The 16,165-nt window shown below is 33.3% G+C and overlaps 1 protein-coding gene across 1 annotated transcript; it reads left to right on the top strand.

The window, feature by feature from the left end:
- Nucleotides 1–3,911: 3,911 nt before the first annotated feature.
- On the top strand, nucleotides 3,912–8,541 carry LOC133189032 (hydroxylysine kinase-like). The gene is made up of 5 exons (XM_061324473.1): nucleotides 3,912–4,186; nucleotides 4,590–4,712; nucleotides 4,975–5,111; nucleotides 5,450–5,624; nucleotides 8,078–8,541. The coding sequence occupies exons 1-5, from the start codon at nucleotides 3,925–3,927 to the stop codon at nucleotides 8,536–8,538; spliced, it is 1,158 nt and encodes a 385-aa protein (XP_061180457.1). The 5' UTR covers nucleotides 3,912–3,924; the 3' UTR covers nucleotides 8,539–8,541.
- Nucleotides 8,542–16,165: the final 7,624 nt, after the last annotated feature.

Here is a 16,165-nt window from a genome sequence, read left to right as displayed (position 1 = left end):
TCGGATGAGACCTTAAAAACCGAGGCCCCTTGTCACGGTAGGCGTTGGTACGATAAAGAATCCTCACCTCACAGCTCAATGGCCCTGAGTGCCAAGTAAAGATCTAAATTTGAAGCCCTTCACCGGTATATGGTGACGTCTCTATATGAGTGAAAAATTCTCGAACGGGACGTTAAACAACATACAATCAATCAATCAATCAATTTTTTTCTAGTAAAATATCCAAACATGAAACAGATGTGTCAGACTTTGTGGTATCTTTTATTTCGAGTTCAAAGTATCTATTGTTAATTGTTAAAACGTCCTCGATATATTTAAGTGTTGAGATGAAGACCACAGCAAGAGTTTTCTTCTTCTCATGTTAAAGTTTTTAAATAAACTCTGCTTCATAGGAATATAAAAAACGGGTCGCCTAACAAGCAGTTTATTCCTCCATCATTTAATTCTGTTGACCGTGTTAAATATACCCCTCTATCAACTGCTTATAGGGTTTATGTATTCGATACTCAAGAGCATGTGCTGAGTACGATCATCTACGATCATTTTTTAAGCAGAGTCAGGCTACTGCAGATATCTTGACTTCAACTACCTCGTTTAAAGTTAGCATTTCTTAAATTCTATGGTCGTTATAATGACCTTGTTAATAAATGTAATCTATCATTGGGTCGTAATTTGGCTGACCTTTTTCATACCAATTGTTAGACCTATGTTTTATGCTAAATTTTACTACGGACTATTCCGTCTATCTGGTCAATACATTAGGCTCACGGCGGGTATGACTGATTGACATGGGATGATTACTACTCCTAGGCACCTGATCCCACCTCTGGAATTTCCGGGGGTCCGTGTTTTATACCCTGTTCACAGATTTTTATTGTTTGTTGATTTTTTTTTAGCTCGATCGATGTTCGTTATCTTCACCTTTTTCATTTGTAAAATATTAACATGACTTTAAAACGTGTCTACAGGATTGTTTTTGCGCCATCTTAACATTCTGATCAAGATTGTTTAAAATCATCATCATCAGTATCACAATATGCAACGCTGCAAATAAAAGAAATATGACGGCAATCTATTTCATTGATCATTTGCAAAATCAATGTTTTTCATGAGTAAAATTGATAGATTATGATAAAAGGAAACATATATGGACTTCTGCCTGTTAAATTGTTACATTTTCTTACATTGAACTTAAGGATATCCGATCCTCAGCCAGGAAGGATAACTCTTAATTTATTATTTTATTTAAAAAGTCTCAAAATAAAGCTTGAAATTAAGATATTTTCGTGCAACAATTATCATTTTATGCATCTTAATATTATTCAAGGTTCTTTGAAGTCTTAGAAACGGTCTTGTAAAAAAAGTTGACATTTGTACCCCATAAAAGAAAAAAAATGAATTCATTTTTAGAGAAATCGAATTTTCGTTAGTCTAACATTAATTAGATAACACTGCTTATTAGCTTGATATGAAATTAGACGTGATATGCGATGTCTAGCAACGATAGCACAAGCTTTTTAAACTATGTATTATATGAAATTGAAGTAAAAAGAAGAACTAAAATACTGTACAAGGATAAAAAAAAAGATGCAATTTTCTCCAAATGCCTGGATACCTATATTTTTCTATCCTAAATTATATTTGTTGATCAATGTTCAATTAGAAAATGCATAACTGGTGTTTTTATTTGCATTTCCTGAAAATATATTTGAGATCTGATAATTTTCCCTATATAATATGATTAACTATAGTGATGAACTTTGAAGAAATTCCATGGGTAAATTCACGGTAGTATGTGAAATCAGAGGCATTTTTGTGAGCATTTTCAATTACTTAAAAGCTGATTTTCAGAACCTGAGGATCGGACTACCTTAAATGCAAATACACAAATAAAATTTACCATTGCGCACAAAGTAAAATCATTACGATAAATTTCTTTTTACTTTTCATTACAAATAATTCCAATTGTGACCTGATCATGTTAATAATCGCTTTTATAAAGTCAGGACTGAAACCCATGAGTAATCATGTAAAGATTCCAGCTGATTGTTGATTAAATCATGTGAGTGGAATATTTCAGTAAATATAAATCTGTGAAGTGTCTGTTATCAATTTTAGAAAATAGTAATAAAACTCTCAACAAATAATTAATGACATAACATACTTAGACAGCCTGAAAAGTTTTAAAAGAATATAAAGCTAAGAATGCTCCAAAAGTCGACAGCAGAAAAAGTGAAAAACAAAACTTTTTGATCTAATACTAAAACTTTCACAAATCATGTGAATTAATTTCATGCATATTTATTTGTTTCAGAAGTTTTCAATCGCACGGGGAAAAAACGAGATTCCTGCATTATTCATAAGTACTAGTAAGCCATGTAGATGTCTAGAAAAGTAATCGATGTACTCTTAAACATGTTGCTACCAGACCTGAAACACATCTGGGTATATAATTTAAACGTCTTTTGTTAAGCTGGGACTGTAAATTGATACTAGACTACCGCACTGGGGTTATTGCCGAATTGTTGTACCGTAGCCTTTGACCCCTATAAAGCCCATTCAGTAGATAGAGATAGCATAAACTGTGTCGTTTGGAGAAAGTAAGTTTCAGCTTTTCATATCTTTACCTTTTTTGACCTTTAATAGTGGATAGAAAATTTTTAAAACTTCTCGAGATTCAAAAAAGTTGTACATGTTAGAAAGATAGCCAGATAGTCTACCGATATCGTTCAGCACATGCGTCTAAAGAAAGACAACCGACATAGGTAGTGGAATAATCAGTGATTTGGTCAACAACATATGGACTCCCACCTCGTCCTCGTCTAAAAATAGACTTTATAATCCGCGTTAATGCAGATGAATGTTGTAAGTTGCATTCTAAGATCAATATTGGGCCTACATCAAAAGGGAGGGTGTTTATATGATTTTTGGCATACTGTTGACACATTTTAACCGCTGCTTTCCGATTTACCAAAAGGTATTTTTATGTAGTTTTCTTTTATGTATTTCTTCACGGCATTGGGGGGGGGGGGGGTACGAGACATGATAAAATATCGTAAATCTTGGCTTTCTTTTAACTTCGATAATCGTTGTTTATTTACAAGAAAGGTTAAATAAAAATTAGCGGATTTCTAGTGTTTATAATGCAATATTGCAAACCTTGCTAGCTGTGCAATGCAAGGGTTTCTTAATTAAGTGCATGATAAACGAATGAACACTTTAAATTTCAAACCCTCCATTTCGAAGCATTCAGGACTATAATTATGCATTCTTTTGATCAATTCCATTTCCTTTCATGGTTGACATCTTTTATGAATAACATTGCTAATGGGAATAAGTAAAATTACTCATCCATTTCTCATTCATGTCTCTAATAACAGCTTCAGAGATACCTGAATGTTCAAGTTATTGATTTATAAATTTGACTTTGAGGCACATCATGTTTCTTAAAACGTAAGAATGATAACGAAATATAGGGGATTTATTTTTATTTCTCAACCTCTGTACTTGAAATCCTGCGTCATGTACCTTTTAATATTGCATGCATATCTCAAACATGTACTGCTTTTCTTGATTACGAAGCAAATGTCTACATTAACAGAGGGTCGTGTAGATTCTTGTCAGTCAACATTTGCCGAACTTTTGTCAATAAAAACCATAACAGTAAAATCCAGGTCATACCTGTATAACTTCATCGCATCTCGTGTTAACCTCTGAACTACATGTATATATATCTTTGGTGTCTTTATTTTGGTTTTCATCACGTTAGACGTAGCTTATGTATCGATTACGAAAAGAGGAGAAGACGAGCGGAGGGTAAGGCGATGAAAACTAATAAGTATTTATCTGAGTATAGTATCCTAATTTTTCTTCTTCTTTTTTTTTAACTTTCATGTATTTGTCAGAAGTCATACTGCAATCCAAATGAGCGACGAAAATGATATGCTGCAAAATGCAGGGGAGACAATCAAGCCATTTGTTCCAATGAAACATCTACCACACCTTGTTAAATCTCTGTACGGACTGACAGTAGAGTCCTGCAAAGAATTAGATAGTTATGACGACAGGAACTATCACGTGATTGTTACGGGCCAATCAGAAAACCCCTACATAGATCATACTATGCCAGATGGTTATGTCTTGAAGATTCTTAACAAAATGCAGTCCAAGAATCCTATATTTGTTGGTATGAGTGATTTTTGTTTCTTTCAACATCTTTTCCTAAGTATTGAATTTGATTTAGCTTAATTAAGTGGTAAGAGCGTCTGCTCTAGAGTCGCGGCGTAAGGAGTTGATCCTTACGTCGCGGGTTCAAATCCCACTGTGGGACGTGGAGACCGGTCCTTCGGATGAGACCGTATAAACCGAGATCCCGTGTCGCAATAGGTGCTGGCACGAAAAAGATCCCTCACTGCTCAATGGCCCTAAGTGCCGAGTATAGGACAAAATTTGCAGCTCTCCACCGGCAAGTGGTGGCGTCTCCATATGAGTGAAAAATTCTCGAGAGGGACGTTAAACAACATACAAACAAACAATATTTTATATTGCAGAGTAGTACCATTAAAATGTTACTTAATTAATTGTTGTAGAGGCTGTGCATGCCCTTATGGAACATGTTGCCAAAAAAGGCGTGTCAATTCCTAAAGTGATGAAAAATTTGAAAGGAGAAACGATGTCACTGGAGAAAATATACCATTCAGAAAACATAACAGGTATTCGTAGTTTTATGCAGATTAGACACTTCTAGATATACTCGCTATTGCTTCATTGGCCATTCTACCATTTGAGTCACATCGTGCAAAAACTGTAGCGTCTTACATTTTAGAAGCTACATGGTCAGTGGCATGCATGTATATACATGTATATCAAAAATGAAAGGAAACAAAATGAGTGTCTTTGGTATTAACTAAGGAGCAATACTGAGAGAAGTTATGTTTTGTGTTTTCTAACAATTGTTATTATAATTTTCTATAGATTCAACCCCTTACCATTTCTACCTTGTCCGTCTGTTGACATACATTCCAGGAGTTATCTTCCTTGAAAAACCAACATTGCCAAGAAGTCTATATAACATTGGAAAATCACTTGGAAAACTGCACACTTCCCTAGAGGTAAATGGAAATATATTTATCTACAAAAAATCCCCCCTGGATTTATCTTCTTCAGTATGCATTAATACTCATATGGAATGCCTAGTTCGCAATCTCCCTTTTTTTTTTTTTTTTTTACAAAATGTTCTCTGTATTGTTTCATTGCACATAAAATTATATCAAAATTGGAAAAAAAAACTTTTTTGTGTTATAGTTTATGTTCCTATTGTGAGAGTTGTTTCATTGCAAAAGAAGTGAGATAGATTGGATACTAGTTTATGTTGAGTTCCATATTGATAAAAATATGGAATTTTGAAAATTAATCATTATTCTAAAATGAAGTTTTTAGGGTTTTTCAGGGTTTTCACCATCGATTCTTCGATAATTACAAATTCATGTGGAATTTGACTGAAGTAGAACGTTTGCGTGACTTCTTAATCGGAATACAAGATGAGAAGCGAAAAGCACTGATGATTGAGGTCATAGACACATTCGCAAAAGAGGTTATTCCAAAATATGACAAACTCACGAAAGGTAAGCAATACAGTCAGGTATCGGTATGTCAAACACTGTTAAGTCTAACACCTGGAATACTCAAATAAGGGAATAGGTAGTTCTGACATTATAACGAATAGAAAAAGCAACTTTGGGAGAGGACTATCTAAGTTTTTAGAATTTGTGTCCAATCCCTTTAACATATTGTCAATGAAATATGTTCAAAACAAACAACTTTGATATCTTGATCTCCCTCAGAAATGTCGACATTTTTCCTACATTCCGCTATGAAAGAGATACCGTATTAAGAGATCTGGAACACAACCCACAACGTTATTGTAAAAGAAAAAGGTGAAGATAAGTAATAGAAATCAATCTCATAAATCTTATAAACAATACGAATAGGAATAGGACAAAACAAGCAGATATTAGGTGCATAGAAGGAAATTGACCGGAAACACGGGCCGTAAGCCATCTGTATTAATGAGGTAAACGGAATAATCCATGGTCAAAATTGTTTTGAAACAATGGTCTAACAATAATTATCAAAAAAAAAAAAACAAACAAACAAACAAACAGTTAAACATTTAATCAACGATAGATTGTATTTGCAAATGTCATTATAACAACAATAAAATTTACGAAATGCTGAGTTAAAAAGAGACTTCTGAAAGTCCTATAACACTAATTTAATTGTTGAAAGCCTGCCTTGGTATAAACTTTGATTGTACTCGAAGCTTCCTCTTTTGTGTCGATTCGTTAGGAGACGTTAATGCCATATGGAAGTGATGGTGGAGTTTTTTACTACATTGAAATAAAAAGATAACGAACAGTATTCGGACTCAAACATTCAATTAAAAAGAAAAAATATAGCGGAGCAAAATAAGACCTATGAAACATCAGACGTGAGAGATCAGATGCCATGGAGGAGTAAGCATTCCCTGTCTGCCGGTGACACCCACCATGAGCGCTGTCTTGAGCGATTAAACGGAGTAATCTAGCTGTTGACAAATCAGTATGAAAATATAATGGCCTAATGATTTGCATTAACATCACTGTGCATTCGCAATAACAAGTTGTACACATCATTCCATCAACCATAGTATTTGCGAAATGTTGGCTTTAAATGGGTTGTAAATGGGAACATTCTCTTGTGAATTGAATCACATAAGAGATATAAACATGCATGTAATAAAGTTATATTGCTACATACGGAAAGCTGACTAGAGAAAAGTTGAATTCTACATGTTTATCAATAAATTTAGTCGTTATTTTGCTATCAATGTTTCTCTCTAGTAAAACGTTCAAATGTGAAACAGATGTGGCAGACTCTCTGAAGTTTGTTTAATAAATATTTCGAGTTCAAAGAGATATGATTAATTAACATTTGAATGGAAATAGCAAATGTTCATTGATCGACATACTAGTATCTAATATTTGAATCGAAGGCCACAGCAAGAGTTTTCTTCACATTTGGACTGTTTTGGGTGAATTTGGCTTCATAAGAATGAAAAAAAACAAGTCTTCTAGTACAGGAGCAGAATTTGTGACCATTTGAAATTCAAATGACTGGTCTCCAGACTTCATAGATGTTGCCAATTAGAAACTCCAGTATATGTTTTAGAGATAAACTTCAGAGTACTTTTGTGTATAATCAGAGTGACTTTTAACAATTTTGTTGATGTCCAATCACAAGATTTAGAATTAAGAGCTTTTTTAGTATAATTGAAGAAGCAGTTGTCTATGGTGTCTGAAAACTTGGTGTTTTTTTTTTCATATATTGAGGAACGGTTGTACAAAGTTTTGGAAAGTCATATGTTTTGATGCTATTGATTTAGGAAAAAAATCTCAATTCAAATTTTCTAAAATTTCTTTGAAGTAATTGAGAATCTAAATTTAATATACACCACTTCTGAAATATGTTGAAGCACAGTACTGTGGGTTTTTCCTTTAAGCATTTAAAATTTTTGTGAGAAGTAAAGCTTGGTAGAATATTTACTGAACCCTGCAATGTATCTTTGAAAGGATTTTATGAAGTTTTGAAATCCAGTATAGGTGTGGCAACTCAATGTTACTTCCGTTGACTGGAATCTTGAAAGTATTTGAAACTGAAAAGTGATTTTGAAGAATATCGTCCTTTGAAAGGGAAATATGTAAGAGTTGGAGTACCAGATGTCGGATGCTAATAATTCAGTTAAATCCAAGTTCTTCTAGAGTACAGCTGTAATAATAACATAACAAAAATTGATTATATTGTAATATGCTTTTTCAGATAAAAACATTACATATTGTTCATGTAGTCTTTGTAATTCTTTTATCACCTCTACTTCTATCAATGCCTTTAAACAGAGGCATGAAAGAGAATGGTGGCATGATTTCGAGCCATTGTCATTTTCAGAAAAGATTATTACTTTTTATATATTATAGAAATATTCAATATTAATTTCTTGAAAATTGTTACTTATATTTTCATTTCCCCACTTCTTGATTAGGAATGATTCATGGCGATTTGAACGAGAGCAATATCATAGTAAAAGATTGTCCTGGACAAGACAATGTACCGCCAGAGTCACGTGTTTGTGACGTAGCAGCTATTATAGACTTCAATGACGTTGTGTTGTCTTACTTGGTTTTCGATGTTGCCATTTGCATTGCCTACATGACCATAAAATGTCATGAAATGGACCAAAGAGATGTTGGAGGACATGTGCTGGCAGGATATTTATCAGAACGCAGTTTAAATAGCACAGAGAGGGAGGTTATGAAGATCTGCGTCTGCGCAAGGATTGCGCAATCCTTGGTCATGGGAGCGTACTCCTATTATATGGATCCCAACAACACTTATGTCCTTAATACTGCAACCCGTGGGTGGCCGTTGATTAATATGTTGTGGGAAACACCAAAATCTGACATTGATGCACGGTGGAATACGATTATAGAGGAGTACAACTGATTTTTGTATATAACAAATGATGAATTTGAAATAAAGTATATATTGAGCAACATGAAAGAGATAAAAATAAATAATTTCTTTTAAGAATAACGTTCTTTTTTAACTTCCAGAAATTAATTCACTTTCTTTCAATGTACCCATATAGTAATATACTCTCAGACAATGTTCCTGATAGTAATTTTCTTTCATTGAATGTTCCCGATAGTAATTTTTTTAACTTATTTTCTTTGTTCGAAATAGTATTTTACTTTCTCATAAAGTTCAGGATGGTATTTCATTAGGAATTACTTCCTTATAACGTTCCCAATTGTAGTTTACATTCACAGAGTATTCACGATAGTGATGAACTTATTTTATTTTAGGAATGACTCTAATTCTTGGCCAAATTATTCGAGTATAACCTGGTTTGGGTCAGTTTACGCTGTATAATCCGCGAAGCGGATTATAAAACAGCGTAAACTGACCCAAACCAGGTTATACTCGAATAATTTGGCCAAGAATTAGAGTCATCTATACTACTACATGTATATTAAAATAATAGACTCGAATTTTTGGCCTTTAATACCGATAAATCGGAAGAGTACTGTCTTTTGTTTTATATATTTTAAACATCATTAGTACTTGAAGATTACCAATTTGTTTTTATTTTTTCTCAATTAAGCTTCGCTAATTAATAATCAACGAAAATTCTTCAAAAAATTCCGGAAATCATCTGGATTTTTTGGATTTTACAATCTTGCGCGTGCGCATTGCATTCACGCTAAATCACGGTGTTCAAATCAGAGAAGACAAAAGTAATTTGTACTAAGTAGATATATATTTGTTATTTTATAATTTCTCTGATAAGAAATCATAAATATATATGAACAAAATATACAGCAAATTTCCAATGAAAATTTACACGTATTTGTATTATTGTTTCTGAGTTTATCCATGCAAATGTGATATTGTGGCCACGTGGGTAATCATTCGTCATCTCGGAGACACATTTATTATAATTATGTTATTTATGTCTCTGGCCATCTCAACGGAGGCAAAAAGCTCATGATCGTAGAAGCAATATTAATGTAACTACCCGATTTTATTTTGTCCTTCCTTTCTTTTATGCTTTTTTGAGGGGAAAAGGGTGTGTGTGTGTTACAACTGCAGCTAGAATCACATTTTGGTGAAGTAGGCATTCTTTTTCAGCCAAAAATTACAATAACATTATTTTCATTTCTTAACTTTGAAATAAATCGAAATAATTAAATAACGTCAATATAACCGATATTTTCAAATTGAAATGTGTCTAAATGATTGCAACTTGAATTTGTTCGCCATGTTTACTATTACCTTCACTGCTGAGGTTTATAACTTCACCTCCAAAAATTTCTTTAACTTTAAAAAAAGTGGGTGAAATATGTCAATTATTGTTATTGATCTTCAGTACGTTATATAGAAGGGACAGCCTGTTCTAGGCTAGTCTAAAATATGTAAAGGTTGTCACGGTAACTACGCTTGATAGGTAGTCTGAAGTCAGCCCTTGCGGCCCGTACAGTTCATTCTATCAATGCTGCTAAAATATCGATCGTTTGTAAAATATAGGGTGAGTTAACCATGCATTCTCATTGGCTGTCCCAAAATAAAATCGGTCAAGGTCAGTAAACTTTAAAGTTTGCGCTAAACTCCTAAATATTTTGAAAAAATTATGCTCTGAATAATAAAATCAGAAACATTTATTTTAAAATGTTTCTGATTACATTGTATGATTTCAATTAAAAAATGGAAATGATATTGTATGATCCAAAAAGAGTTGTAACCCCCCCCCCATATATTTTATACTTAGCATAAACAAGAGGCCCATGGGCCACGCCGCTCACTTGAGCAACTAATTTTAATGGTCAATTACTCTAACCCAAACAGCTTTAACAAATCAGAAATATCTGTACAAATTTAGTTTTTTATATTAAATTTTTGAAACATATTCTAACTTTTTTCTCTAAAGATTTTCATATGTAAAATTTTCAGTAAATATTTTGTTCTCCCCTCTCCCTTTGTGGTTGTACCCTATCATGACCCCTGTGATCGTCATCATCAAATTTAAATGTACATTATATGAATTTACATTTCAGAAAACCTCTCTGGTCAAATAGGTTTGGAAAAGAAAATTCATAAAAAAAATTCCTATAAATACTCCCATGGATACCTTTCCCCCATTGTGGCCCCACCGTACCCCCAAGGGTCATGAAAGGTCATGATAAGATTTAAACAAAATTGAGAAGGCTTCCACATAAGTTTCAACATTCCTGAACAAAAGGTTCTTGAGAAGATTTTTAAAGATTTTCCCTATATATTACTATGTAAAATTTCAACCCCCCATTGAGGCCCCACCCTACCCCTTGGGGTCATGAATTTAACAATTTAGAATCTACACTACCTGAGGATGCTTCCACATTACTTTCAACTTCCCTGGCCAAATGGTTCTTGAGAAGAGTATTTTTAAAGATTTATCAAAAAATTTCAATATTTCTTAATTATCTCCCCTTGAAAAAGGGCGTGGTAGTTCATTTTAACAATTTTGAATCTCCTTCACCCAAGGATGCTTTGTGCCAAGTTTGGTTGAAATTGAGAAGAAGTCGAAAATGTGAAAAGTTTACAGACAGACGGACAGACAGACGAACAGACTGACGACAGACAAAATGTGATCAGAAAAGCTTACTTGAGCTTTCAGCTCAGGTGAGCTAAAAAGTAAAACACATTACATTTGTTGAATCATAAAAGATGAAAAAAAAACTTTCAAGTTGGTTACTATTTATTTCGAATTTTCAATAACAATAACAGGTTTATACACAAATGAAGCAAACATATTGTTTCCAAAAATCGAATCTTAATTATTTAAAAACCGAGGTTTGGGTTTTAATCGAATCGATTCAAAATATTACTAATTCAAGGATATTACATTAATTTTTATCAAAACACAGTCATGAGAGCATTTTCTTATATCATATATTTGATAAAGTACATTTGATATTCTTAATTCTTATTATGATCTCTTGAACAACCATATGTTTTTTTGTTTTTGTTTTTTTTTTTTGTTTTTTGTTTTTTTTTTTTTTTTTTGTTTTGTTTTTGTTTTTGTTTTTTTTTGTTTTTTTGTTTTTTTTTTGAGGGGGGGGGGGGGGGGGGTATTTGCAAGATAATCTGTTCTGCTTCACATCTGCTAAATTGTGTAGAAATACCAGTGTATCACATTTGTCCATGTTCATTTCTGCTTTTACAGATTATATACATGTCTATAACCTGTGTATATATAAAGTATATGTATAAGCAGTGCTTAATAACTCTTTTATTGTTGAGATCATATTTTGAACAAGTTGAGACCTGCAGTGTTAAAATTGATACAATATTTATTACACATTTAGTTTAATAACTGATTGTGTAAAAATACCAGCTTAGCACATTTCTTCATTTTCATTACTTTGCTTGATACGTATCAGCAGTGCTCAACTCTTTGTTGTTGTCATATTTTCAATAAATATCCATAATTTCTTTTATTAAATTTGTTTGGAAAGGTGAAATTTATGTAAGCTCCGGCGTGATTCAAACTCATGACTTGATTTATAGCTAAACTTGGGGTCAAACCCATTCTGCGCTACGCCGTTACGCACCAATTTTAAAAACAAAAAAAACCAAAAAACAGAATTATATTCACATTCATTGTTTATTTCAAAAGTACCTTACAATATGAATGTGTCGATGTATCTATTTTGTAAATGTCCGATATGCACATGGATGCATTCATAACAATGTCAACCCGTGCACGCACGGGTCAAAGTCTAGTTCCTTATAATTTAATTTTTAAATCATTAAATAACTATGGGTGTAAAATTTCGTTGCTTTTTACTAGTTCAAATTTGCCGCTCAATAATACAACCGTAGTAACGGAAGTGTTGGGAAGCGAGGGGAGGTAAAAACTGATACATAGGCCTAGCAGCCTTGTTGTTTGTTTACATGTGGTAAGATCGAATTATTGTTTGAAGTTAAAGGTACATCTATTAAATCTGGAATTTTCCATGAATCCCGAGGACTGGAAATGAGAGGATTGTATGGATACAGATGATTCAGCTGGTTGTCGGGGGGGGGGGGGGGGGGGTCCCCATACCAAACCAGGTTATACAGAAATAATTTGTGTTCCTTTTTGGATATTAACCAATCAGAGGCTAGAATACAAACGAAATTAAATTATATACTGTTATTTTAAAATTATAACAGGATTGTTTTCCAAATGTAAGTAAATCATTCGAGTATACTTAGTTACAAAAGTTTATGATAAATAATGGAAAATTACCTTTTTAGCATTAGTAAAGTCGTACAGAAGTAAATATCACAATACAAGACAGTCATAATTATTTGTACCAAATCAGACATAAATGTCAAAGAAACCTTTATTGAGTCATTTTCATTTGTATTAGAATTGTAGGTAATCAATATTTTCATATTGATAGACCTAACTCATTTGGTTTGAAAATATACTAATAGGATGACCTTAAGCCTTAAGAATCATTATAATGGTTATAAAAAATCAGATGATAATCATATTCTTCCATCAGGAAATCGGACTTTTCTGCATTATGCAATTGTTTTCGATCTTTGTCGTTTTCCCTTCTTTGTCACCGATCACGGTAGCCAAGTGGTAGGGCGTTCGTTTCGTGATCGGGAGGCCGAGGTTCGATTGTCGTTCGCCGCGTCGAACCTAAGACGTAAACATAGGTAGTGACTGTTCCTTCGCCGAGCGCCCGGCACTAGAAGTGAAAGTCACGTGTCCTTAAAAATCGAGGTACCATGTCATGGTAGGAGTTGGCACGATAAAGAACCCTTGCTGCTCAATGGCCCTGAGTGCCGAGTATAGGTCTAAATTTGAAGCCCTTCATCGGTATATGGTGACGTCTCTATATGAGTGAAAAATCCTCGAACAGGACGTAAAACAACATACAATCAATCAATCAATCCCTCTTTGTCTTAACGCCTAAATATGGTTGAGAAACAATAAGCAATCAATCATTAATCTTTGTTTTAAATAAGGAGAGCACTCTGAGGAAAAGGAAAATTACCAATTCAGTGATCTCATGGGTACAACACGTATTGACATATCCTTGTGGTAAGAATTAATTATATAAATCCATTATGATGAAGCATAAGTAGTCATTAGTGGTTTCATCAATATATGATATAATTGTATCATTAATAACTCACCACGTTAACCATTGATAATACAACTTCTACAAAGATAATTTTATAATAATTTTTTATTATGTACGAATCGCGATGTCGTTAATTTGAGTTTTTATAAAGAAGTATAATTATATTCATATATATGTATGTCTATATATGTGTATTTTTTGTCTATTTATTATAAATATTATACTAGGTGTTTTGCTGAAAATATATTTACTATAGATATGGTAAGAGATTTAGCATTTAAGCATTGAATTTTTATTTTTGGATGTTGTCGGTCCTATAACAGCCCCTGGCCGTGCCGACAAATTGAATACCGCACGTTAGAGCGGTCGGATAATTAGTCGGCACCACGTACAGGTGCTGTTATAGGACCGAGACATCCAAAAATAAAAATTCAATGCTTATATTTACATTCTCTAATTTCTCTCTTCATAATTGTTAAATTTCGTTATTCTTTTTTATGAATTTAGCGTTTTTTCATAAAATGTGTGTCTTATAGACCTAAGAGCCGTTGTGGCGTGAAAAGTGAGCAGTTCTGACGTGGAAAGAATGAATATTACGAGGGGGAAAATGACAAATTAATTTTAAATGTACAATTGTTATATTTGTATGATAATTTAATAGGGTAGTTGTTTTTAATTAAATTGAGCCAAAACAATATACATTTTGGTGTGTCAGAGTTTAGAAAATGCATATAGTTCCCACTGTGTATTCTATCGCGCAGTGACAAGGTTTCGTGTGTGTTATAGGGTATTGAATGTTGTAGGGACATTAGAAGACATTTCTTTTTTTAGCTCTATTAGTCAGAGACCAAAAGTGCTTATGCGATGGTTAGGTGTCTGTAGGTTGTCTTTTTGTCTGTTTAGCTGCCTGTCTGTCTGTAAACAATTTTCAGAATTATTCTCCTCCTACAGTCTTAGTCTTGTTTCAATAGAAATTGGTAAACTTGTAGACTGCAACCCCCTTGGCACGCAAAAGATCGTTTTTCTGGTTTTCGGAAAAGAGTAGGCTCACTGGGGGCCGCCAGAGAAACCAAAAATCTTTCAAAAACGATCATACAGAGTTAATGTTCCGCCGAAATATGGCTGAAATATTGCCGACTCGGCGTTAAACCCTAATCAATCAATCAATCATAAACTTGTAGACTAGTCTAAAATACATAATTTTTTATATCAGTTTTTGATGTCGACGAAAGGTGTTGTCATGGTTATTAAAAAGGAAAGAATGACTGCACTCAAGGACGTGAAATTTGCGACAAAATAAACTTTCAAAACAATCTACAACTTTATGTAATTACATTAAATAGAAGTGTGTATTTACGAAGTTCGAATCTGTTTTCAAATGCAGAGGTCGTCACAATTTCTTGAATCTCCGTTCGATAATGAGGATGCCCACTTTTTTTACTGACTTCATACATGGTCAGCGTATGTTTGTCTATTGTTCTACGTTTAACAGTAGCTGTATATTTGCATAAATAATGATGTGTCAAAAGGAGATTAATAGACAAACATGCGTTCATGGTTAAAAAGAGAAAAAAAACTGCTTCTTCTTACATTAGTTCTCTGTGTTGTAACCAATGGTTGTGACATGTTGAATATTATAATTCACCACTTGATTTCTTACCTCAGGTAACTTTGTGAATACTAAATTCCGTCACGTGACTGGTAAGGTAGCATGTACTTTAGGTACTAACTAGGACATTGTGTTCGAACACGTAAAGTCATCTTCCATTGATATAAAATCTCCTATAATATTATGGACGTGCTCGTATTGTTTATTTCGTTTTGAAACCTTTGTCAGTAGTGTATTTGTGCCATACAAGATGGAGAGGGAAATGGGAAAGAGTGATCACATTATTTTTTCAAGCATGCCATTGTTATTTATGTAGTTTAATTTTAGACCCATTCTTACAATGTTAGCTCCACCTCTCATGCATATCTAATGTTCAATCAAGGGCAGGTAAGTGTAAATTCTCTATATTTGGACAGCAGTAAGGACAAAAAACATTGAATCATTTTATTGCATCACAGTTTAAAGTCATTTTAACATTTAAATTTGGTTCGAAATTGACAGAATTTTTTCATAAATATAGAAAAGTGAAATAAGATTAGGAGGAAAAGCAACAGAAGCAACCGAGAAAGACCCAAAACCCATCGTTAAGTGCAGTAATCCTTTCTTTTTAACTCTTTAAAAAGACCTCTTATCCTGTATTTTAGTCTGATTTCAATAAAAGACTTCTGGTTAACCTATTTGTCGAAGACCAGAAGAGCGTTTGTGTTGAAAAGTGTGTCGTCTGCCTATCTGTCTGTCTGATTGAAACTTTTTTTTTCAAAATGTTATTCCTCTAACAATTTCATTCCAATTTCAATGAGACCAGGTACACAAATAGACCATATTATGACATAGAATT

The sequence above is a fragment of the Saccostrea echinata genome, unplaced genomic scaffold, assembly GCF_033153115.1.
Source record: "Saccostrea echinata isolate AGI-Se365-2 ecotype Australia unplaced genomic scaffold, CSIRO_AGI_Sech_v1 ptg000016l, whole genome shotgun sequence".
Classification (NCBI taxonomy): domain Eukaryota; kingdom Metazoa; phylum Mollusca; class Bivalvia; order Ostreida; family Ostreidae; genus Saccostrea; species Saccostrea echinata.
Note: the sequence above shows the minus strand (reverse complement) of the source record. Positions and strands in the feature narration are given on the sequence as shown.

Coding starts and splice junctions, on each gene's coding strand:
- LOC133189032 (XM_061324473.1), top strand. CDS start 3,925: ATGAGCGACGAAAATGATATGCTGCAAAATGCAGGGGAGACAATCAAG. Junction 4,187..4,589: donor CAAGAATCCTATATTTGTTG/GTATGAGTGATT, acceptor TAATTGTTGTAG/AGGCTGTGCATGCCCTTATG. Junction 5,112..5,449: donor AACTGCACACTTCCCTAGAG/GTAAATGGAAAT, acceptor AGGGTTTTTCAG/GGTTTTCACCATCGATTCTT.